This window comes from Cetorhinus maximus, chromosome 11 (assembly GCF_964194155.1).
Source record: "Cetorhinus maximus chromosome 11, sCetMax3.hap1.1, whole genome shotgun sequence".
In the NCBI taxonomy this organism is placed as follows: Eukaryota; Metazoa; Chordata; class Chondrichthyes; order Lamniformes; family Cetorhinidae; genus Cetorhinus; species Cetorhinus maximus.
Genome location: NC_135889.1, coordinates 7,238,839 through 7,263,543, shown reverse-complemented (window position 1 = coordinate 7,263,543; position 24,705 = coordinate 7,238,839). Strand labels below are relative to the sequence as shown.

Here is a 24,705-nt window from a genome sequence, read left to right as displayed (position 1 = left end):
CTTGACGCTGATCATGAGCAGGAACCCTGACTGATTTCCCCTCTCTCTTTCTAACCCAGGGGTCACTGGACAGTGATCAGGTGCAGGAAACCTGGCAGATTTCTCCGTTCTCTCTAACGCAGGGGTCACTGGACAGTGATCAGGAGCAGGAACACTGGCCGATTTCTCCTCTCTCTTTCTAACCCAGGGGTCATTGGACAGTGATCATGAGCAGGAACCCTGGCTGATTTCCCCTCTCTTTCTCTAACCCAGGGGTAACTGGAGAGTGATCAGGAGCAGGATCCCTGGCTGATTTCCTCTCTCTCTCTAACCCAGGGTCACTGGACCGTGATCAGGAGCAGCAACACTGGCTGTTTTCCCGTCTCCCTCTCACTAACCCAGGGTTCACTGGACAGTGATCAGGAGCAGGAACACTGGCTGATTTCCCCTCTCTCTTTCTAACCCAGGGGTCACTTGACGCTGATCATGAGCAGGAACCCTGGCTGATTTCCCCTCACTCTTTCTAACCCAGGGGTCACTGGACAGTGATCAGGAGCAGGAACACTGGCCGATTTCTCCTCTCTCTTTCTAACCCAGAGGTCACTGGACAGCGATCAGGAGCAGGAACCCTGGCTGATTACCCCTTTCTCTTTCTATCCAGAGGTCACTGGACAGAGATCAGGAGCAGGAACCCTGGCTGATTTCCCCTCTCTCTCTAACCCAGGGGTCACTGGACCGTGATCAGGAGCAGGAACCCGGGCCGATTTCTCCTCTCTCTTTCTAACCCAGAGGTCACTCAACAGTGATCAGGAGCAGGAACACTGGCTGATTTCCCCTCTCTCTTTCTAACCCAGGGCTCACTGGACAGCGATCAGGAGCAAGAGCCCTGGTTGATTTCCCCCCTCTCTTTCTTTCCAGATGTCACTGGACAGAGATCAGGAACCCTGGCTGATTTCCCCTCTCTCTCTAACCCAGGGGTCACTGGACAGAGATCGGGTACAGGAACCCTGGGTAATTCCCCCTCTCTAACTCAGGGGTCACTGGACAGTGATCAGGAGCAGGAACCATGGCTGATTTCCCCTCTCTCTCTAACCCAGGGGTCACTGGACAGAGATCAGGTACAGGAACCCTGGGTAATTCCCCCTCTCTAACCCAGGGGTCACTGGACAGCGATCAGGAGCAAGAGCCCTGGCTGATTTCCCCGCTCTCTCTAACCCAGAGGTCACGGGATACTGATCAGGAGCAGGATCCCTGGCTGATTACCCCTTTCTCTTTCTATCCCAGGGGTCACTGGAGAGTGATCAGGAGTAGGATCCCTGGCTGATATCCTCTCTCCCTCTAACCCAGGGTCACTGGACCGTGATCAGGAGCAGGAACCCAGGCTGATTTCCCCTCTCTCTCTAACCCAGGGATCACTGGACAGTGATCAGGAGCAGGAACCCTGACTGATTTCCCCTCTCTCTCTCTAACCCAGGTGTCACTGGACAGAGATCAGGAGCAGGAACCCTGGCTGTTTTCCCGTCTCCCTCTCTCTAACCCAGGGTTCACTGGACAGTGATCGGGAGCAGGAACACTGGCTGATTTCCCCTCTCCCTCTCTCTAACCCAGGGGTCACTGGACAGTGATCAGGAGCAGGAACCCTGGCTGAATTCCCCTCTCCCTTTCTAACCCAGGGGTCACTTGACGCTGATCATGAGCAGGAACACTGACTGATTTCCCCTCTCTCGTTCTAACCCAGGGGTCACTGGACAGTGATCAGGAGCAGGAACCATGGCGGATTTCCCCCTTCTCTCTAACCCAGGGATCACTGGACAGAGATCAGGAGCAGGAACCCTGGCTGATTTCCTCTCTCTCTCTCTCTCTAACCCAGGTGTCACTGGAGAGTGATCAGGAGCAGGATTCCTGGCTGATTTCCTCTCTCTCTCTAACCCAGGGTCACTGGACCGTGATCAGGAGCAGGAACACTGGCTGATTTCCCCTCTCTCTTTCTAACCCAGGGGTCATTTGAGGCTGATCATGAGCAGTAACCCTGACTGATTTCCACTCTCTCGTTCTAACCCAGAGGCCACTGGACAGTGATCAGGAGCAGGAGCCCTGGCTGATTTCCCACTACTCTCTAAACCAGGGGTCACTGGACAGTGATCAGGAGCAGGAACCCTGGCTGATTTCCCCTCCCTCTCTAATCCAGGGCTCACTGGACAGTGATCAGGAGCAAGAACCCTGGCTGATTTCCCCTCTCTCTTTCTAAACCAGGTGATCACTGGACAGAGATCAGGAGCAGGAACCCTGGCTGATTTCCCCTCTCTCTTTCTAACACAGGGGTCACTGGACAGAGATCAGGAGCAGGAACCCTGAGTAATTCTCCCTCTCTAACCCAGGGGTCACTGGACAGAGATCAGGAGCAGGAACCCTGGCTGATTTCCCCCCTCTATCTAATCCTGGGGGTCACTGGGCACAGATCAGGAGCAGTAACCCTAGCTGATTTCTCCTCCCACTTTCTAACCCAGGGGTCACTCAACAGTGATCAGGAGCAGGAACCCTGGCTGAGTTCCCCTCTCCCTTTGTAACCCAGGGGTCACTGGACAGGGATCAGGAGCAGCAACCCTAACTGATTTCCCCTCTCTCTCTCTAAACCAGGGGTCACTAGATGGTGATCAGGAGCAGGAACCCTGGCTGATTTCCCTCTCTCTTTAACCCAGGGATCACTGGACAGTGATCAAGAGCAGGAACCCTGGCTGTTTTCCCCTCTCTCTTTCTAACCCAGGGGTCACTGGACAGTGATCAGGAGCAGGAACCCTGGGCAATTTCTGCTTTCTCTTTCTAACCAGGAGCTCACTTGACAGTGATCGGGCCCAGGAACCCTGGCGGATTAACCCCCTCTAACCCAGGGGTCACTGGGCAGTGATCGGGAGCAGGAACCTGGCAGATTTCCCCGTTCTCTCTAACGCAGGGGTCACTGGACGCTGATCAGGAGCAGGAGCCCAGGCTGATTTCCCCTCTCTCTTTCTAACCCAGGGGTCACTGGACAGTGATCAGGAGCAGGAACCCTGGCTGATTTCCCCCCTCTATCCAACCCAGGGGTCACTGGACCATGATCAGGAGCAGGAACCCTGGCCGATTTCTCCTCTCTTTTTCTAACCCAGAGGTCACTCAACAGTGATCAGGAGCAGGAACACTGGCTGATTTCCCCTCTCTCTTTCTAACCCAGAGGTCACTGGACAGCGATCAGGAGCAGGAACCCTGGCTGATTACCCCTTTCTCTTTCTATCCAGAGGTCAATGGACAGAGATCAGGAGCAGGAACCCTGGCTGATTTCCCCTCTCTCTAACCTAGGGGTCACTGGACAGAGATCAGGTACAGGAACCCTGGGTAATTTCCCCCCCTCTAACCCAGGGGTCACTGGACCGTGATCAGCAGCAGGAACCCTGGCTGATTTCTCCTCTCTCTTTCTAACCCAGAGGTCACTCAACAGTGATCAGGAGCAGGAACACTGGCTGATTTCCCCTCTCTCTTTCTAACCCAGGGCTCACTGGACAGCGATCAGGAGCAAGAGCCCTGGCTGATATCCCCCCTCTCTTTCTAACCCAGAGGTCACTGGATAGTGATCAGGAGCAGGTTGCCTGGCTGAAAACCCCTTTCTCTTTCTATCCAGAGGTCACTGGTCAGAGATCAGGAACCCTGGCTGATTTCCCCTCTCTCTCTAACCCAGGGGTCACTGGACAGAGATCAGGAGCAGGAACACTGGCTGATTTCCCCCATCTCTCTAACCCAGGGGTCACTTGACAGTGATCAGGAGCAGGAACCCTGGCTGAATTCTCCTATCTCTCTAACCCAGGGGTCACTGGACAGTGATCAGGAGCAGGAACCCTGTCTGATTTCCTCTCTCTCTCACTCTAAACCAGGGGTCACAGGACGGTGATCAGGAGCAGGAACCCTGGGCAATTTCTGCTTTCACTTTCTAACCCAGAGCTCACTCGACAGTGATCGGGACCAGGAACCCTGGCGGATTAACCCCCTCTAACCCAGGGGTCACTGGGGAGTGATCGGGAGCAGGAACCTGGCAGATTTCCCCGTTCTCTCTAACGCAGGGGTCACTGGACAGTGATCAGGAGCAGGAGCCCTGGCTGATTTCCCCCTACTCTCTAAACCAGGGGTCACTGGACAGTGATCAGGAGCAGGAACCCTGGCTGATTTCCCCTCCCTCTAATCCAGGGATCACCGGACAGTGATCAGGAGCAGGAACCCTGGCTGATTTCCCCCTACTCTCTAAACCAGGGATCACTGGACAGTGATCAGGAGCAGGAACCCTGGCTGATTTCCCCCTACTCTCTAATCCAGGGATCACCGGACAGTGATCAGGAGCAGGAGCCCTGGCTGATTTCGCCTCTCTCTTTCTAAACCAGGTGATCACTGGACAGAGATCAGGAGCAGGAACCCTGGCTGATTTCCCCTCTCTCTTTCTAAACCAGGTGATCACTGGACAGTGATCAGGAGCAGGAACTCTGCCTGATTTCCCCTCTCTCTTTCTAACACAGGGGTCACTGGACAGCGATCAGGAGCAGGAACCCTGGCTGATTTCCCCCTTCTCTCTAACCCAGGGGTCACTGGACAGAGATCAGGAGCAGGAACCCTGGCTGATTTCCCCCTTCTCTCTAACCCAGGGGTCACTGGACAGAGATCAGGAGCAGGAACCCTGGCTGATTTCTCCTCCCACTTTCTAACCCAGGGGTCACTCAACATTGATCAGGAGCAGGAACCCTGGCTGAGTTCCCCTCTCCCTTTGTAACCCAGGAGTCACTGGACAGGGATCAGGAGCAGGAACCCTGGCTGATTTCCCCTCTCTCTCTCTAAACCAGGGGTCACAGGACGGTGATCAGGAGCAGGAACCCTGGGCAATTTCTGCTTTCTCTTTCTAACCCAGAGCTCACTCGACAGTGATCGGGACCAGGAACCCTGGCGGATTAACCCCCTCTAACCCAGGGGTCACTGGGCAGTGATCGGGAGCAGGAACCTGGAAGATTTCCCCGTTCTCTCTAACGCAGGGGTCACTGGACAGTGATCAGGAGCAGGAGCCCTGGCTGATTTCCCCCTACTCTATAAACCAGGGGTCACTGGACAGCGATCAGGAGCAGGAACACTGGCTGATTTGCCCTCCCTCTCTAATCCAGGGATCACTGGACAGCGATCAGGAGCAGGAACCCTGGCTGATTACCCCTCTCTCTCTAACCCAGGGGTCACTGGACGGTGACCAGGAGCAGGATCCCAGGCGGATTCCCCCTGTCTCCTACCCAGCTGTCATTGGACAGTGATCATGAGCAGGAACCCTGGCTGATTTCCCCTCACTCTTTCTAACCCAGAGGTCACTGGACCGTGATCAGGAGCAGGAACCCTGGCTGATTTCCCCTCACTCTTTCTAACCCAGGGATCACTTGACGCTGATCATGAGCAGGAACCCTGACTGATTTCCCCTCTCTCTTTCTAACCCAAAGGCCACTGGACAGTGATCAGGAGCAGAATCCCTGGCTGATCTCCCCTCTCTCTCTAACCCAGGGGTCACTGGACAGAGATCACGAGCAGGAACCCTGGGTAATTCTCCCTCTCTAACCCAGGGGTCACTGGACAGAGATCAGGAGCAGGAACCCTGGCTGATTTCCCCCCTCTATCTAATCCTGGGGGTCACTGGGCACAGATCAGGAGCAGTAACCCTAGCTGATTTCTCCTCCCACTTTCTAACCCAGGGGTCACTGGACAGGGATCAGGAGCAGGAACCCTGGCTGTTTTCCCCTCTCTCTTTCTAACCCAGGGGTTACAGGACGGTGATCAGGAGCAGGAACCCTGGTGGATTAACCCCCTCTAACCCAGGGGTCACTGGGCAGTGATCGGGAGCAGGGACCTGGCAGATTTCCCCGTTCTCTCTAACGCAGGGGTCACTGGACAGTGATCAGGAGCAGGAAGCCTGGCTGATTTGCCCTCCCTCTCTAATCCAGGGATCACAGGACAGTGATCAGGAGCAGGAACCCTGGCTGATTTCCCCTCTCTCTTTCTAAACCAGGTGATCACTGGACAGAGATCAGGAGCAGGATCCCTGGCTGATTTCCCCCCTCTATCTAACCCAGACGTCACTGGACAGAGATCAGGAGCAGAAACCCTGGCTGATTTCCCCACCTCTTTCTAACCCAGAGGTCACTGGACAGTGATCAGGAGCAGGAACCCTGGCTGATTTCCCCCCTCTATCTAACCCAGGGGTCACTGGACCGTGATCAGGAGCAGGAACCCTGGCCGATTTCTCTTCTCCCTTTCTAACCCAGAGGTCACTCAACAGAGATCAGGAGCAGGAACACTGGCTGATTTCCCCTCTCTCTTTCTAACCCAGAGGTCACTGGACAGCGATCAGGAGCAGGAACCCTGGCTGATTACCCATTTCTCTTTCTATCCCAGGGGTCACTGGAGAGTGATCAGAGGCAGGAACCCTGGCTGATTACCCCTTTCTCTTTCTATCCAGAGGTCACTGGACAGAGATCAGGAGCAGGAACCCTGGCTGATTTCCCCTCTCTCTCTAACCTAGGGGTCACTGGACAGAGACCAGGTACAGGAACCCTGGGTAATTCCCCCTCTCTAACCCAGGGGTCACTGGACCGTGATCAGGAGCAGGAACCCTGGCTTATTTCCCCCCTCTCTTTCTAACCCAGAGGTCACTGGATAGTGATCAGGAGCAGGATCCCTGGCTGAAAACCCCTTTCTCTTTCTATCCAGAGGTCACTGGACAGAGATCAGGAACCCTGGCTGATTTCCCCTCTCTCTCTAACCCAGGGGTCACTGGACAGAGATCAGGAGCAGGAACACTGGCTGATTTCCCCCATCTCTCTAACCCAGGGGTCACTGGACAGTGATCAGGAGCAGGAACCCTGGCTGATTTCCCCTCTCTCTCTAACCCAGGGGTCACTGTACAGTGATCGGGAGCAGGAACTCTGGCTGTTTTCCCGTCTCCCTCTCTATAACCCAGGGGTCACTGGACAGTGATCAGGAGCAGGAACCCCGACTGAATTCCCCTCTCTCGTTCTAACCCAGGGGTCACTGGACAGTGATCAGGAGCAGGAGCCCTGGCTGAATTCCCCTCTCCCTTTCTAACCCAGGGGTCACTTGACGCTGATCATGAGCAGGAACCCTGACTGATTTCCCCTCTCTCGTTCTAACCCAGGGGTTACTGGACAGTGATCAGGAGCAGGAACCCTGGCGGATTTCCCTCTTCTCTCTAACCCAGGGGTCACTGGTCAGAGATCAGGAGCAGGAACCCTGGCTGATTTCCCCTCTCTCTCTCTAACCCAGAGGTCACTGGACAGAGATCAGGAGCAGGAACACTGGCTGATTTCCTCTCTCGTTCTAACCCAGGGGTCACTGGACAGTGATCAGGAGCAGGAGCCCTGGCTGAATTCCCCTCTCCCTTTCTAACCCAGGGATCACTTGACGCTGATCATGAGCAGGAACCCTGACTGATTTCCCCTCTCTCGTTCTAACCCAGGGGTCACTGGACAGTAATCAGGAGCAGGAACCCTGGCGGATTTCCCCCTTCTCTCTAACCCAGGGGTCACTGGACCGTGATCAGGAGCAGGAACCCTGGCCGATTTCTCCTCTCTCTTTCTAACCCAGAGGTCACTCAACAGTGATCAGGAGCAGGAACACTGGCTGATTTCCCCTCTCTCTTTCTAACCCAGAGGTCACTGGACAGCGATCAGGAGCAGGAACCCTGGCTGATTACCCATTTCTCTTTCTATCCCAGGGGTCACTGGAGAGTGATCAGAGGCAGGAACCCTGGCTGATTACCCCTTTCTCTTTCTATCCAGAGGTCACTGGACAGAGATCAGGAGCAGGAACCCTGGCTGATTTCCCCTCTCTCTCTAACCTAGGGGTCACTGGACAGAGACCAGGTACAGGAACCCTGGGTAATTCCCCCTCTCTAACCCAGGGGTCACTGGACCGTGATCAGGAGCAGGAACCCTGGCTTATTTCCCCCCTCTCTTTCTAACCCAGAGGTCACTGGATAGTGATCAGAAGCAGGATCCCTGGCTGAAAACCCCTTTCTCTTTCTATCCAGAGGTCACTGGACAGAGATCAGGAACCCTGGCTGATTTCCCCCCTCTCTCTAACCCAGGGGTCACTGGACAGAGATCAGGAGCAGGAACACTGGCTGATTTCCCCCATCTCTCTAACCCAGGGGTCACTGGACAGTGATCCGGAGCAGGAACCCTGGCTGATTTCCCCTCTCTCTCTAACCCAGGGGTCACTGTACAGTGATCAGGAGCAGGATCCCTGGCTGTTATCCCGTCTCCCTCTCTCTAACCCAGGGTTCACTGGACAGTGATCGGGAGCAGGAACACTGGCTGATTTCCCCTCTCCCTCTCTCTAACCCAGGGGTCACTGGACAGTGATCAGGAGCAGGAACCCTGACTGAATTCCCCTCTCTCGTTCTAACCCAGGGGTCACTGGACAGAGATCAGGAGCAGGAACCCTGGCTGATTTCCCCTCTCTCTCTCTAACCCAGAGGTCACTGGACAGAGATCAGGAGCAGGAACACTGGCTGATTTCCTCTCTCGTTTTAACCCAGGGGTCACTGGACAATGATCAGGAGCAGGAGCCCTGGCTGAATTCCCCTCTCCCTTTCTAACCCAGGGGTCACTTGACGCTGATCATGAGCAGGAACCCTGACTGATTTCCCCTCTCTCGTTCTAACCCAGGGGTCACTGGACAGTAATCAGGAGCAGGAACCCTGGCGGATTTCCCCCTTCTCTCTAACCCAGGGGTCACTGGACAGAGATCAGGAGCAGGAACCCTGGCGGATTTCCCCCTTCTCTCTAACCCAGGGGTCACTGGACAGGGAGCAGGAGCAGGAACACTGGCTGATTTCCCCTCTCTAACCCAGGGGTCACTGGGCACAGATCAGGAGCAGGAACCCTGGCTGATTACCCCTTTCTCTTTCTAACCCAGAGGTCACTGGAGAGAGATCAGGAGCAGGATCCCTGGCTGATCTCCTCTCTCTCTCTAACCCAGGGTCACTGGACCGTGATCAGGAGCAGGAACACTGGCTGATCTCCCCCTTCTTTCTAACCCAGACGTCACTGGACAGTGATCAGGAGCAGGAACACTGGCTGTTTTCCCATCACCCTCTCTCTAACCCAGGGTTCACTGGACAGTGATCAGGAGCAGGAACCATGGCTGATTTCCCCTCTCTCTCTAACCCAGGGGTCTCTGGACAGAGATCAGGTACAGGAAAACTGGGTAATTCCCCCTCTCTAACCCAGGGGTCACTCAACAGCGATCAGGAGCAAGAGCCCTGGCTGATTTCCCCTCTCCCTTTCTAACCCAGTGGTCACTTGGCGCTGATCATGAGCAGGAACCCTGACTGAATTCCCCTCTCTCGTTCTAACCCAGGGGTCACTGGACAGTGATCAGGAGCAGGAACCCTGGCGGATTTCCCCCTTCTCTCTAACCCAGGGGTCACTGGACAGTGATCAGGAGCAGGAACCCTGGCTGAATTCCCCTCTCCCTTTCTAACCCAGTGGTCACTTGACGCTGCTCATGAGCAGGAACCCTGACTGAATTCCCCTCTCTCGTTCTAACCCAGGGGTCACTGGACAGTGATCAGGAGCAGGAGCCCTGGCTGAATTCCCCTCTCCCTTTCTAACCCAGGGGTCACTTGACGCTGATCATGAGCAGGAACCCTGACTGATTTCCCCTCTCTCGTTCTAACCCAGGGGTCACTGGGCAGTGATCAGTAGCAGGAACACTGGCTGATTTTCCCCTTCTCTCTAACCCAGAGGTCACTGGACAGAGATCAGAAGCAGGAACCCTGGCTGATTTCCTCTCCCTCTCTCTAACCCAGGTGTCACTGGAGAGTGATCAGGAGCAGGATCCCTGGCTGATTTCCTCTCTCTCTCTAACCCAGGGTCACTGGACCGTGATCAGGAGCAAGAACACTGGCTGATTTCCCCTCTCTCGTTCTAACCCAGAGGTCACTGGACAGAGATCAGGAGCAGGAACACTGGCTGATTTCCCCCCTCTCTCTAAGCCAGGTGTCACTGGACAGAGATCAGGAGCAGGAACCCTGGCTGATTTCCCCTCTCTCTCTAACCCAGGGGTCACTGGACAGAGATCAGGAGCAGGAACCCTGGGTAATTACCCCTCTCTAACCCAGGGGTCACTGGACAGTAATCAGGAGCAGGAACCCTGGCTGATTTCCCCCCTCTCTCTAACCCAGGGGTCACTGGACAGAGATCAGGAGCAGGAACCCTGGATGATTTCCCCTCTCTCTCTAACCCAGGGGTCACTGGACGGTGAGCAGGAGCAGGAACCCTGGCTGATTTCCCCTCTCTAACCCAGGGGTCACTGGGCACAGATCAGGAGCAAGAACCCTGGCTGATTACCCCTTTCTCTTTCTATCCCAGGGGTCACTGGAGAGTGATCAGGAGCAGGATCCCTGGCTTATATCCTCTCTCTCTCTAACCCAGGGTCACTGGACCGTGATCAGGAGCAGGAACACTGGCTGTTTTCCCATCACCCTCTCTCTAACCCAGGGTTCACTGGACAGTGATCAGGAGCAGGAACCATGGCTGATTTCCCCTCTCTCTCTAACCCAGGGATCACTGGACAGAGATCAGGAGCAGGAACACTGGCTGTTTTCCCATCACCCTCTCTCTAACCCTGGGTTCACTGGACCGTGATCAGGAGCAGGAACCCTGGATGAATTCCCCTCTCCCTTTCTAACCCAGGGGTCACTTGACACTGATCATGAGCAGGAACACTGACTGATTTCCCCTCTCTTGTTCTAACCCAGGGGTCACTGGACAGTGATCAGGAGCAGGAACCCTGGGTAATTCCCCCTCTCTAACCCAGGGGTCACTGGACAGAGATCCGGAGCAGGAGCACTGGCTGATATCCTCTCCCTCTCTACCCCAGGGTCACTGGACCATGATCAGGAGCAGGAACACTGGCTGTTTTCCCGTCTCCCTCTCTCTAACCCAGGGTTCACTGGACAGTGATCAGTAGCAGGAACCCTGGCTGTTTTCCCGTCTCCCTCTAACCCAGGGTTCACTGGACAGTGATCAGGAGCAGGAACCATGGCTGATTTCCCCTCTCTCTCTAACCCAGGGGTCACTGGACAGAGATCAGGTACAGGAGCACTGGCTGATTTCCCCTCTCTCTCTAACCCAGGTGTCACTGGACAGAGATCCGGAGCAGGAGCACTGGCTGATATCCTCTCTCTCTCTAACCCAGGGCCACTGGACCATGATCAGGAGCAGGAGCCCTGGCTGATTTCCCCTTTCTCTCTAACCCAGGTGTCACTGGACAGTGATCAGGAGCAGGAACCCTGACTGATTTCCCCTCTCTCGTTCTAACCCAGGGTTCACTGGACGCTGATCATGAGCAGGAACCCTGACTGATTTCCCCTCTCTCTCTCTAATCCAGGGGTCAGTGGACAGTGATGTGGAGCAGGAACCATGGCTGATTTCCCCTCTCTCTCTATCCCAGGGGTCACTGGGCAGTGATCAGTAGCAGGAACCCTGGCTGATTTCCTCCCTCTCTCTCTAACCCAGGTATCACTGGAGAGTGATCAGGAGCAGGATCCCTGACTGATTTCCCCTCTCTCTCTAACCCAGGGTCACTACCGTGATCAGGAGCAGGAACACTGGCTGTTTTCCCGTCTCCCTCTCTCTAACCCAGGGTTCACTGGACAGTGATCAGGAGCAGGAACCCTGGCTGATTTCCCCTCACTCTTTCTAACCCAGGGGTCACTTGACGCTGATCATGAGCAGGAACCTGACTGATTTTCCCTCTCTCGTTCTAACCCAGAGGTCACTGGACAGTGATCAGGAGCAGGAACCCTGGCTGATTTCCTCTCTCTCTGTAACCCATGGCTCACTGGACCGTGATCATGAGCAGGAACCTGGCTGATTACCCCTTTCTCTTTCTATCCCAGCGGTCACTGGAGAGTGATCAGGAGCACGATCCCAGGCTGATTTCCCCCCTCTCTCTAACCCAAGGGTCACTGGACCGTGATCAGTAGCAGGAACCCTGGCCGATTTCTCCTCTCTCTTTCTAACCCAAAGGTCACTCAACAGTGATCAGGAGCAGGAACACTGGTTGATTTCCCTGCTCTCTTTCTAACCCAGGGCTCACTGGACAACGATCAGGAGCAAGAGCCCTGGCTGATTTCCCCTTCTCTCTAACCCAAAGGTCACTGGACAGAGATCAGGAGCAGGAACCCTGGCTGATTACCCCTCTCTCTCTAACCCAGGGGTCACTGGACAGAGATCAAGAGCAAGAGCCCTGGCTGATTTGCCCCCTCTCTTTCTAACCCAGAGGTCACGGGATAGTGATCAGGAGCAGGATCCCTGTCTGATTACCCCTTTCTCTTTCTATCCCAGGGGTCACTGGAGAGTGATCAGGAACAGGAACCCTGGCTGATTTCCCCTCTCTCTCTCTAACCCAGGGATCACTGGACAGTGATCAGGAGCAGGAACCCTGCTGATTTCCCCTCTCTCTCTCTAACCCCGGGGTCACTGTACAGTGATCAGGAGCAGGTACACAGCCTGATTTCCCCTCTCTCTCTAACCCAGGGGTCACTGGACAGTGATCAGGAGCAGGAACACTGGCTGATTTCCCCTCTCCCTCTCGCTAACCCAGGGTTCACTGGACGGTGATCAGGAGCAGGTACCCAGCCTGATTTCCCCTCTCTCTCTAACCCGGGGGTCACTGGACAGTGATCAGGAGCAGGAACCCTGGCTGAATTCCCCTCTCTCTTTCTAACCCAGGGGTCACTTGACGCTGATCATGAGCAGGAACCCGGACTGATTTCCCCTCTCTCCTTCTAACCCAGGGTTCACTAGACAGCGATCAGGAGCAGAAACCCTGGCTGATTTCCCCCTTCTCTCTAACCCAGAGGCCACTGGACAGTGATCAGGAGCAGGAACCCTGGCTGATTCCCCCTCTCTCTCTAACCCAGGGGTCACTGGACAGTGATCAGGAGCAGGAACCCTGGCTGATTGCCCCTCTCTCTCTAACCCAGGGGTCACTGGACAGTGATCAGGAGCAGGAACCCTGGCTGATTGCCCCTCTCTCTCTAACCCAGGGGTCACTGGACAGTGATCAGGAGCAGGAACCCTGGCTGATTTCCCCTCTCTCTCTAACCCAGGGGTCACTGGACAGTGATCAGGAGCAGGAACCCTGGCTGATTCCCCCTCTCTCTCTAACCCAGGGGTCACTGGACAGTGATCAGGAGCAGGAACCCTGGCTGATTGCCCCTCTCTCTCTAACCCAGGGGTCACTGGACAGTGATCAGGAGCAGGAACCCTGGCTGATTCCCCCTCTCTCTCTAACCCAGGTGTCACTGGACAAGATCAGGAGCCCTGGTTAATTTCGTGGTTGATTTCGCCAGTGTGTTACAATGTATTCGGGCTGGGATTGGTCGCTCAGCCGGTGATACTGATACATTCCCCCCCGGCGACATAATGTATCAGTGTCACTGGGACTGGGGGACAGGCCGGGAGGGGAATGACCCCGGGACCGGACCCTGTGTTCGGGCAGCGGCTGCGGAGCGGCACTGACCTGGGAGCAGGTCCGGCGGTGTCGGCGCAGCCTCCAGCCAGGATCGGCGGATCTGGGCCTCGGCGGATGCGGAAATGTTGGGTTGTTCGGTGCCTGGGCGCTGAGTCACTGCGGCTGCCCAGGGCTCCGGGAAATCCCCCGGGCAGCCAGAGAGCGCAGTGTAAATACCCCGTAACCTGAGTCAATACCCGGAAAACACGGGGCAAATACCCCGAAAACTGTGTAAATACCCGGAAAACACGGGGCAAATACACCCCAAACTGTGTAACTTACCCCGAGAACACGGGGCAAATACACCCCAAACTGTGTAACTTACCCCGAGAACACGGGGCAAATACACCCCAAACTGTGTAAATACCCGGAAAACACGGGGCAAATACACCCCAAACTGTGTAAATACCCGGAAAACACGGGGCAAATACACCCCAAACTGTGTAACTTACCCCGAGAACACGGGACAAATACACCCCAAACTGTGTAACTTACCCCGAGAACACGGGGCAAATACACCCCAAACTGTGTAACTTACCCCGAGAACACGGGGCAAATACACCCCAAACTGTGTAAATACCCGGAAAACACGGGGCAAATACACCCCAAACTGTGTAACTTACCCCGAGAACACGGGGCAAATACACCCCAAACTGTGTAACTTACCCCGAGAACACGGGGCAAATACACCCCAAACTGTGTAACTTACCCCGAAAACACGGGGCAAATACACCCCAAACTGTGTAAATACCCGGAAAACACGGGGCAAATACGCCCCAAACTGTGTAACTTACCCCTAAAACACGGGGCAAATACACCCCAAACTGTGTAACTACCCCGAAAACATGGGGCAAATACGCCCCAAACTGTGTAACTTACCCCTAAAACACGGGGCAAATACACCCCAAACTGTGTAAATACCCGGAAAACACGGGGCAAATACACCCCAGACTGTGTAACTTACCCCGAGAACACGGGGCAAATACACCCCAAACTGTGTAACTTACCCCGAGAACACGGGGCAAATACACCCCAAACTGTAACTTACCCCGAGAACACGGGGCAAATACACCCCAAACTGTGTAACTACCCCGAAAACACGGGGCAAATACACCCCAAACTGTGTAACTACCCCGAAAACACGGGGCAAATACGCCCCAAACTGTGTAACTTACCCCTAAAACACGGGGCAAATACACCCCAAACTGTGTAAATACCCGGAAAACACGGGGCAAATACACCCCAGACTGTGTAACTTACCCCGAGAACACGGGGCAAATACACCCCAAACTGTGTAACTTACCCCGAGAACACGGGGCAAATACACCCCAAACTGTGTAACTACCCTGAAAACATAGGGCAAATACACCCCAAACTGTGTAACTACCCTGAAAACATAGGGCAAATACTCCCAAAACAATGCAAATACCCAGAATCACAGGCCATTTAGCCCATCATGTCAGCACCCGCTCCCCCACTGAGCAAAGCACCTAGTGCTTCTCCCCTACTTCTCCCCCTAACCCTGCACATTCTTCATTTGCAGATAACAATCCAGTTTTCTCTTGAATGCCTTGATTGGACCTCCCTCCCCCACACTCTCAGGCAGCACCTTCCGGACCTTAACCACTCCCTACATGAAAAAGTTTCTCCTCATGCCTCCATTGCTTTTTTTTTGCCAATTACCTTAAATCCGGGCCCTCTCATTCTCAGTCCTTCTGCCAATGGGAAATTTCTCCCTATCTACTCTGTCCACACCCATCATGATTTTGAACACCTCTATCAGATCTCTTCTCAACCTTATCTTCTCCAAGGAAAATGATCCCAACTTCTCCAATCTATCTACTTAACTGAAGTTCCTCATCCCTGGAACCATTCTTGTGAAACTTTTCTGCACCCTCTCTAATGTCTTCACATCCTTCCCAAGGTGTGACACCCAGAACTGGGCACAATACTCCAGCTGAGGCTGAATCAGTGTCTTATACAAGTTCAACATAACCTCATTACTCTTGTACTCTATGCCCCTATTAATAAAGCTCAGGATACTGTATTGCTTTATTAACCACTCTCTCAACCCATCCTACCACCTTTAATGACTTATGCACACATACACCCAGGTCCCTCTGGTCCTGCACCCCCTTTAGAATTGTAGCCTTTATGTTATATTGTCTTTCCATGTTCTTCCTGCCAAAATGAATCACTCCACATTTCTCTGCGTTGAATTTCATCTGCCACTTGTCTGCCCATTCCACCAACTTGTCTATGTCCTTTTTGTCCTACACTATCCTCCTCATAGTTCACAATGCTTCTGAGTTTTGTATCATCCACAAACTTTGAAATTGTGCCCTGTCCGCCAAGGTCTAGGTCATTAATATATATCAGGAAAAGCAAGGGTCCCAACACCGACCCCTGGGGAACTCCACTACAAACCTTCCTTAGTCAAAAAACATCCATTAAACAATAGTCTCTGTTTCCTGTCACTTGGCCAATTTCATATTCATGTCACTACTTTCCCTTTTATTCCATGAGCTCTAACTTTGCTCACAGGTCTGTTGTATAACACTGTATCAAATGCCTTTCGGAAGTCCATGTGCACCATATCAACAGCATTACCTTCATCAACCCTCTCTTTCACCTCAGCAAAGAAACTCCAGCAAGTTAAACATGATTTGCCCTTAACAAATCCATGCTGGCTTTCCTTAATTAACCCACTTTTGCCCAAGTGGCTATTAATTTTGTCCCAAATTATTATTTCTAGAAACTTCCCTACAACTGAAGTTAAACTAACTGGCCTATTGTTGTTGAGCTTTTGTTTACACCTTTTGAACAAGGTGGTAACATTTGCAATTCTCCAGTTGTCTGGCACCACCCCTGAGTCTAAGGAAGATTGAAAAATTATGGCCAGTACCTCTGTCATTTCCATTCTCACTTCACTCAGTATCCTTGGATGCATCTCACCCAATCCTGGTGCCTTATCAACTTTAAGTACAGACAGCCTATCCAATATCTCCTCGTTAACCATTTTAAATCCTTCAAGTGGCTGAATTACCTTCTCTCTCACTATGACCTGGGTAGCATCTTCTTTCTTGGTAAAGACAGATGCGAAGTAATCATTAAACCTCCACCATGCCCTCTGCCTCCATGCATAAACCCCCTTTTTTGGTCCTTGATTGGCCCCACTCCTTTTATTATCTATATGCCTATTGAAAATCTTGAGATTCCCTTTTATGTTAGCTGCCAGTCTCTTTTCATACTCTCTCTTAGCTTCCCTAATTTGCTTTGTCACTTTCCCCCTGAACCTTCTATATTCAGCCTGGTTCTCGGTTGTATTATCCACCTGACATCTGTTACACTTTTTCTTCTTCATCTTAATTTCTATCTCTTTCATCATCCAGGGAGCTCTGGATTTCTTTGCCCTCCTTGGTGGGAATGTACCTTGACTGTGCCCAAACTATCTCTTTAAAGGCAGCCCATTGTTCAGTTACAGTTTTGCCTACTAATCTTTGATTCCAGTTTATATGGGTCAGATACATTCTCACCCCAATGAAGTTGGCTTTCCTCCAGTTAATTATTCTTACTCTGGATTACTCATTGCTCTCCTCCATAGTCAGCCTAAACCTTATGATACAATGATCGCTGTCCCCTAAATGTTCTGCTACTGTCATTTGATCCATTTGGGCCACCTCATTCCCAAATAACAGGTCTAGCAGTGCCTCCTTTCTCATTGGACTGGAAACAGACTGTAGAAAATTCTCCTGAACACACTTAGGGACTCTTGCCCTTCACACTACTACCATCCCAGTCTATATTCAGGTAACTAAAGTCCTCCATTGTAACTATAATTCTTGCACCTTTTTGTAATTTCCTCGCAAGTTTGTTCCTCTACATCTTTCCCACTAGTTGGTGACCTATAGGCTGAGCAATGTAATTGTACCTTTTGTGTTCCTTACCTCTAGCCAAATAGATTTTGTCCTTGACCCCGCTGGGACTTCCTCTCTCTTTCTCCAGCACTGCAATGTTCTCCTTAATTAAGACTGTCACTGCTTTTCTTATCTTCCTTGAATTCCTTGCATCCAGGAACATTTAATACCCAGTCCTGCCTTTGAGCCAGATCTGTTATTGCCATATCATATGGTAATCTGTGCCTGTAACTCACCAATCTTATTACTCACACGCTGTGCATTCGCAGTAACCCTGATTTAGAGTCTATTACAGTCTCCCTTACTCTGAACTCACCTAATAACTTACTATTCCCTATTCTAGTGCTAGCTATCTGTCCCAGTACTCTTGTGCACCTTGGTATTCCTCTTTGGTATTACCTCCTGGTTCCCACACTCCTGTCAAGTTAGTTTTAAACCCTCCCCAATCGCACCAGCAAATTGCCCCACAAGGAACTCAGTACCGGCTGTTTAGACACAACCCATCCGGCCTGTACAGGTCCCATCTCCCCCAGAGTAAGCAATTAGGAAGGCAAATGGTGTGTTAGCCTTTATTGCAAGGAGATCAAAATATAAAAATAAGCAAGTTTTCCTGCAATAATGTAGGTATTTTGTGAGGCCATGCCTAGTGTACAGTGTATAAAATGTTAGTCCCCTTCTCTCAGCAAGGATATACTTACGTTGGAGGAGGTGCAATGATGGTTTGCTAGATTGACTCCTGGGATGAGCAGATTGTCCAATGAGGAGAGATGGAGTAGACTAGATCTATATTCTCTGGGGTTCAGGAAAATGATCTCTTTGAAATTCTTAGGGGTAACATTCCACTTACTGGAGAGACTAGAGCTAGGGGGGTCACAATCTCAGGATAAAGGGGCAGCCCTTTAGGACTGAGATGGGGAGAAATTTCTTCACTCAAGAGGGTTGGTGAATCTTTGGAACTCTTCATCCCAGGGGGCTGTGGATGATCAGACGTTGAGTATATTCAAGCTTGTGATCAAATTGTGATTTTTGGGCACGAGGGGAATCAAGGGACATGGGGAGAGGGCAGGAAAATGCAGTTGAGGTGGAAGATCAGCCATGATCTTATTGAACGGCAGAGCGGGCTTGAGGAGCAGAATAGGATACTAGTGCTCCTATTTCTTATCAATTCCAGGCCACAGCAGTAGCCAGAATTGTAGTCCATACCCAGGTGTCAAGGTACCATGGCCCAGAATTGCAGCCGGTACTCCAGCAATGTCTTACTGTCTACACGACATATAATCACACTCTGGGATACTTAATAGATAACGTAAAAAGGCTCCATTAGGGCCCAGAATTGGAAAATACAATGGTGACGGTGATATCTGCAAGACTTCAAAGTGAACACATTAAGTAAAATATTTTATTAAGTGATGAAGCGCAATACAGCATTCTAGGCTTCCAATAACCCACACAACATTCCTTAACCTCTCCCTGCCATAGTGTGTCTGGATCTCTCCCTGGTCTAGATCCCTCCCTACATTAATCCCCCTATCCCAGTCTAAATCCCTCCCTGCATTAATCCCCCAACCCCACAATAGATCCCTCCCTGCCTTAAGCCCCCTACCCTGGTCTAGGTCCCTCCCTGCATTAATCCCCCTCTACCCTGGTCTAGATCCCTCCCTATATTAATCCCCTACCTCTGTCTAGATCCCTCCCTACATTAATCCCCTACCTTGGTCTAGATCCCTCCCTACGTTAATCCCCTACCTTGGTCAAGATCCCTCCCAGCATTAATCCCCTACCTCAGTCTAGATCAATCGCTACATTAATCCTCTATCTCGGTCTAGATCCCTCCCTACGTTAATCCCCTACCTTGGTCTAGACCCCTTCCTACGTTAATCCCCTGCCTCGGTCTAGATCCCTCCCTACATTAATCCCCTACCTCGGTCTATGTCCTTCCCTACGTTAATCCCCCTACCTCGGTCTAGATCAATCCCTACGTTAATCTCCTACCTCAGTCTAGATCCCTCCCTACGTTAATCCCCTACCTCAGTGTAGGTCCCTCCTTACGTTAATCCCCTACCTCGGTCTAGGTCCCTCCCTACATTAATTCCCTACCTCAGTCTAGATCAATCCCTACGTTAATTCCCCCTGCCTTGGTCTAGGTCCCTCCCTATATTAATCCCTTACCTCGGACTAGGTCCCTCCCTACATTAATTCCCTACCTCGGTCTAGATCAATCCCTACGTTAATCTCCTACCTTGGTCCAGATCCCTCCCTACGTTAATCCCCTACCTCGGTCTAGATCCCTCCCTACGTTAATCCCCTACCTCGGTCTAGATCCCTCCCTACGTTAATCCCCCTACCCCGGTCTATATCTCTCCCTGTGCTAATCCCCCTAACCTGCTCTCGATTCCTCTCTGGCTTAAGCCCCCTACATCTATGTCTCTTCTTGTGTTAATCCCCCTACCCTGGTCTAGCTCTCTGCCTGCATTAATCCCTCTACCCTGGTCTTGATCCCTCCCTGCCTTAATCCCTCCACTACAGTCTAGATCCTTCCTGGCCTTAATCTCTTCACCCTGGTCTAGATCCCTCCCTGCCTTATTCCCTCTACCCCACTCTAGATCTTTCCCTGCCTTGGTCCCTCTACCCTGCTCCAAGATCCCACTTGCCCAGCCTAGATCCCTCAGTCGATCTGATTCTCCTCTCCTGATTGAGCCTCAAGCCATGCTTGTTTAGGTGCTCAGGCACCATTGTTAGGAGATTGCTCGTGTAGCGGTGAAGACAGTTTCATCTTGTGATCTAATGTGAATAATGTGATAGCTGAGAGTGCCCCTCAGGGAAAGATGAGCTTCTTCCTCAGGGTGTGTCGGAGGACCAGGGGGGCAGGCTCCTCACTGGTCAGTTGACGGTTTCTCAGCATCGTTTGCCTGTTCACCTCAGTCAGCATCGATATCAAATCACACCTAGAGAGCGAGAGACGGCAAGAGAGAGAGAGAGAGGAAACAGCTGAGACACAAACGGTGGCACTTGCTCAACAAACATCTGAATCTCACACTGTTACAGCACACCAAATCTCCACGGTACCCTCTCTAACTCCTTGGCATCTTTCCTAAAGTGAAGTGCTTAGAACTGAACACAATCCTCCAGCTGAGGCCCGGTCAGTGTTTTATAATGGGCTTAATATGACTTTCTGATTTTTGTACTCTATTGCTCTATTAATAAAGCCAAGGATTCCAATGCTTTTTTTTAACCCCTGTGCTACCGAATGGCAGAACAGGCTGGAGGGGCTGAATGGCCCTCTCCTGTACCTTTGTTGCCTCTGCTCCTCGACTTCATTGGACATTTCACCATTTAAAATGAGTTTCTACGCTTACCTCAATATAGTACTTCATACTTTTCCACACTGGACCTCATCTAAGCCTCCTCTGGAGGTCCCCAGCATCACAGATGCCAGTCTTCAGCCAATTCAATTCACTCCACATGATGTCAAGAAACAGCTGAAGGCACTGGTTAGTGCAAAGGCTCTGGGCCCTGACAACATTCCAGCAATAGCACTGAAGACTTACTTCTGCTCCAGAACTTGCCGCGCCCCTAGCCAAGCTGTTCCAGTACAGCTACAACGTTGGCATTTACCCAGCTATGTGGAAAATTGCCCAGGTATGTCCTGTATACAAAATGCAGGACAAATCCAACCCGGCCAATTACCGCCCCATCAGGCTACTCTCGATCATCAGTAAAGTAGTGGAAGGGGTCATCAACAGTGCTATCAAGCGGCACTTGCTTAGCAATAACCTGCTCACTGACGCTCAGTTTGGGTTCCGCCAGGGTCACTCAGTTCCTGACCTCATTACAGCCTTGGTTCAAACATGGACAAAAGAGCTGAACTCCCGAGGTGAGGTGAGAGCGACTGCCCTTGATATCAAGGCAGCATTTGGCCAAGTGTGGCATCAAGGAGCCCTAGCAAAACTGGAGTCAATGGGAATCAGGGGGAAAACTCTCTGCTGGTTGGAGTCATACCTAGCACAAAGGAAGATGGTTGTGGTTGTTGGAGGTCAATCATCTCAGCTCCTGGACATCACTGTAGGAGTTCCTCAGGGTCGTGTCCTTGGCCCAACCATCTTCAGCTGCTTCATCAATGACCTTCCTTCCATCATGAGGTCAGAAGTGGGGGTGATCGCTGATGATTGCACAATGTTCAGCACCATTCATGAATCCTCAGATACTGAAGCAGTCCGTGTCCAAATGCAGCAAGACCTGGACAATATCCAGGCTTGGGCTGACAAGTGACAAGTAACATTCGTGCCACATAAGTGCCAGGCATGACCAGGCAACAACAGAATCCAACCATCGCCCCTTGACATTCAATGGCATTACCATCGCTGAATCCCCCACTACCAACATCCTGGGGGTTACCATTGACCAGAAACTGAACTGGACTAGCCACATAAATACTGTGGCTACAAGAGCAGGTCAGAGGCTGGGAATCCTGTGATGAGTAACTCATCTCCTGACTCCCCAAAGCCTGTCTGCCATCTACAAGGCACAAGTCATGGAATATTGTCCACTTGCTTGGATGAGTGCAGCTCCAACAACACTCAAGAAGCTCGACACCATCCAGGACAAAACAGCCCACTTGGTTGGCACCCCATTCTTGTTTGGATTCTCTCTTGTTGGAACTGGTCATTGCCTGGCACTTATGTGGCGCAAATGTTACTTGCCACTTGTCAGCCCAAGCCTGGGTATTGTCCAGGTCTTGCTGCATTTGGACATGGACTACTTCAAATCTGAAGAGTCGTGAATGGTGCTGAACACTTTGCAATCATCAGCAAACATCCTCACTTCTGACCTTATGATGGAGGGAAAGTCATTGATGAAGCAGCTGAAGATGGTTGGGCCTAAGACACTACCCTGAGGAACTCCTGCAGTGATGTCCTGGAACTGAGGTGACTGACCTCCAACAACCACAACCATCTTTCATTTTGCTAGGTATGACCCCAACCAGCGGAGAGTTTCCCCCTGTTCCCATTGACTCCAGTTATGCCAGGGCTCTCTCCACCGCTGAAGCACAGTAGCAGCAGTGTGTGTACCATCTGCATTGCAGGAACTCGTCAAGACTCCTTAAGCAGAACCTTCCAAACCCATGACCACTACCATCCAGAAGGACAAGGGCAGCAAACACATGGGAACACCACCACCTGGAAGTTCCCCTCCAAGTCACTCACCAACCTGACTTGGAAATATATCCTTCACTGTCGCTGGGTCAAAATCCTGGAACTCCCTCCCTAATAGCACTGTGGGTGTACCTACACCACAGGGACTGCAGCGGCTCAAGAAGGCAGCTCACCACCATCACCTTCTCAAGGGCAACTAGGGATGGGCAATAAATGCTGGCCCAGCCAGCGACGCCCACATCTTGTGAAAAGAAAAAGCTGCCCCCAGCCTGCCAAACCTGTGGTGAGGGCTCGGGGTTCACCCACGATAGGGGGTGGGGAGGTGGGGGGGTCGGGGTTTACCTGCGACCTGGGAGCTTTGGGTTTACCCGTAACCGGGGGGGCTCTGGGTTTACCCGTAACCGAGGGGCTCTGGGTTTTCCTGTTATCCTGGGGAGCTCTGGGTTTACCCGTAACCTGGAGGCTCTGGGTTTACCCGTAACCGGGGGACGCTCTGGGTTTAGTTGCTGTACCTCATGGCTCTCCGGTACTCACCTGTGACGTGCCTGCAGACAATCTGACAGCGCGTGCACGAATGACGATGGTTGTTGGGGTGTCTGGAGGAGCAGCTGCTCAGACACCCGGCAGCAACTCCACAAGATGTCTGCTTCCTGTGGAACCACTTCCTTCCAGACACGGCTGTCAGCTTGTACCGCCCCTCCATTGCGCCAGACAATGTCCGTCTCCAATTCATCCTCAGTGTCTGCTGTGGTCGTGAGGAAATCCTGAACAAAGAACAGCCTGGGCTTCCCCAGCAGGGCCCGGCAGTTCTGCCCCTTGAAATACTGCTGGATTTGGTCAAACGAGAGGCCGGGGATGTTCCCATCGATCGCCAGCACACTTTCCACTGTCCCTCGACTCACGATGCAACACACAAAACAGTCGAGGGCAGCCAGGTCCTCCCGCTGGGAGGTTTCCCTCAGAATCCGCTTCAGCTCATCCAGCTCGACGTGCAAGTGGAGGTCCACCCGGAACTGCAGCGCCTCGAACGTTTCCTTCAATAAATCTGGAACAGCCCAACCGAGAACCAGGGGACAAAGTCAATACACAGGGAACCGGGGAGCAATACACAAGGGAACTGGGTAGCAATACACAGGGAATCGGGGAGCAATACACAGGCAACCGGGGAGCAATACACAGGGAACCGGGGAGCAATACACAGGCAACCGGGGAGCAATACACAGGGAACCGGGGAGCAATACACAGGCAACCGGGGAGTATTACACAGGGAACCGGGGAGTATTACACAGGGAATGGGAGTAATACATGGAATGAGCAGTAATACACAGGGAATGGGAGTAATACATGGAATGAGCAGTAATACACAGGGAATGGGAGTAATACACAGGGAATGGGAGTAATACATGGAATGAGCAGTAATACACAGGGAATGGGAGTAATACATTGAGATTGAGGAGTAATACACAGGGAATGAGGAGTAATATACAAGAATGAGGAGTAATATACTGGGAATGAGGAGTAATACACTGGGAATGAGGAATAATACACTGGGAATGAGGAGTAATACACTGGGAATGAGGAATAATACACTGGGAATGAGGAGTAATATACTGGGAATGAGGAGTAATACACTGGGAATGAGGAGTAATATACTGGGAATGAGGAGTAATACACTGGGAATGAGGAATAATACACTGGGAATGAGGAGTAATACACTGGGAATGAGGAGTAATACACTGGGAATGAAGAGTAATATACAGGGAATGAAGAGTAATATACAGAGAATGTGGTTAAATACAACAGTATTGAGGAAGAAGTCACTAATAGTGGGACACCTCCCCCATAAAACATCTGTTCCCTCAGAGCCACAGAGAAAATGTCAATTTGTCTTTTGCATCCGTGAGCTGCTCTCAAATTCCATTCCCTCAGCTTTGGTCCTTGTGGAACAGGAGTCTTGGAGACTCAAAACGTTTACTCTGTTTTTCTCTCCAAAGACGCTGTCAGACCTGCTGAGTTTTTCCAGCATCTTCTGTTTTTGTTTCAGATTTCCAGCATCCGCGGTATTT

General features: G+C 51.9%; 1 protein-coding gene across 1 annotated transcript in view; it reads right to left on the bottom strand.

Moving 5' to 3' along the window:
* LOC144686955 (uncharacterized) overlaps positions 1-24,705 on the bottom strand; it is a 66,215-nt gene that overhangs the window by 16,606 nt on the left and 24,904 nt on the right. The window contains exons 12-14 of the mRNA XM_078552801.1: positions 23,174-23,684; positions 14,873-14,957; positions 13,579-13,671 (exon numbers count right to left, since the gene is read on the bottom strand). Of these exons, the coding sequence (XP_078408927.1) occupies positions 13,579-13,671; positions 14,873-14,957; positions 23,174-23,684 (689 nt within the window). The remainder of the gene's footprint in view (positions 1-13,578; positions 13,672-14,872; positions 14,958-23,173; positions 23,685-24,705) is intronic.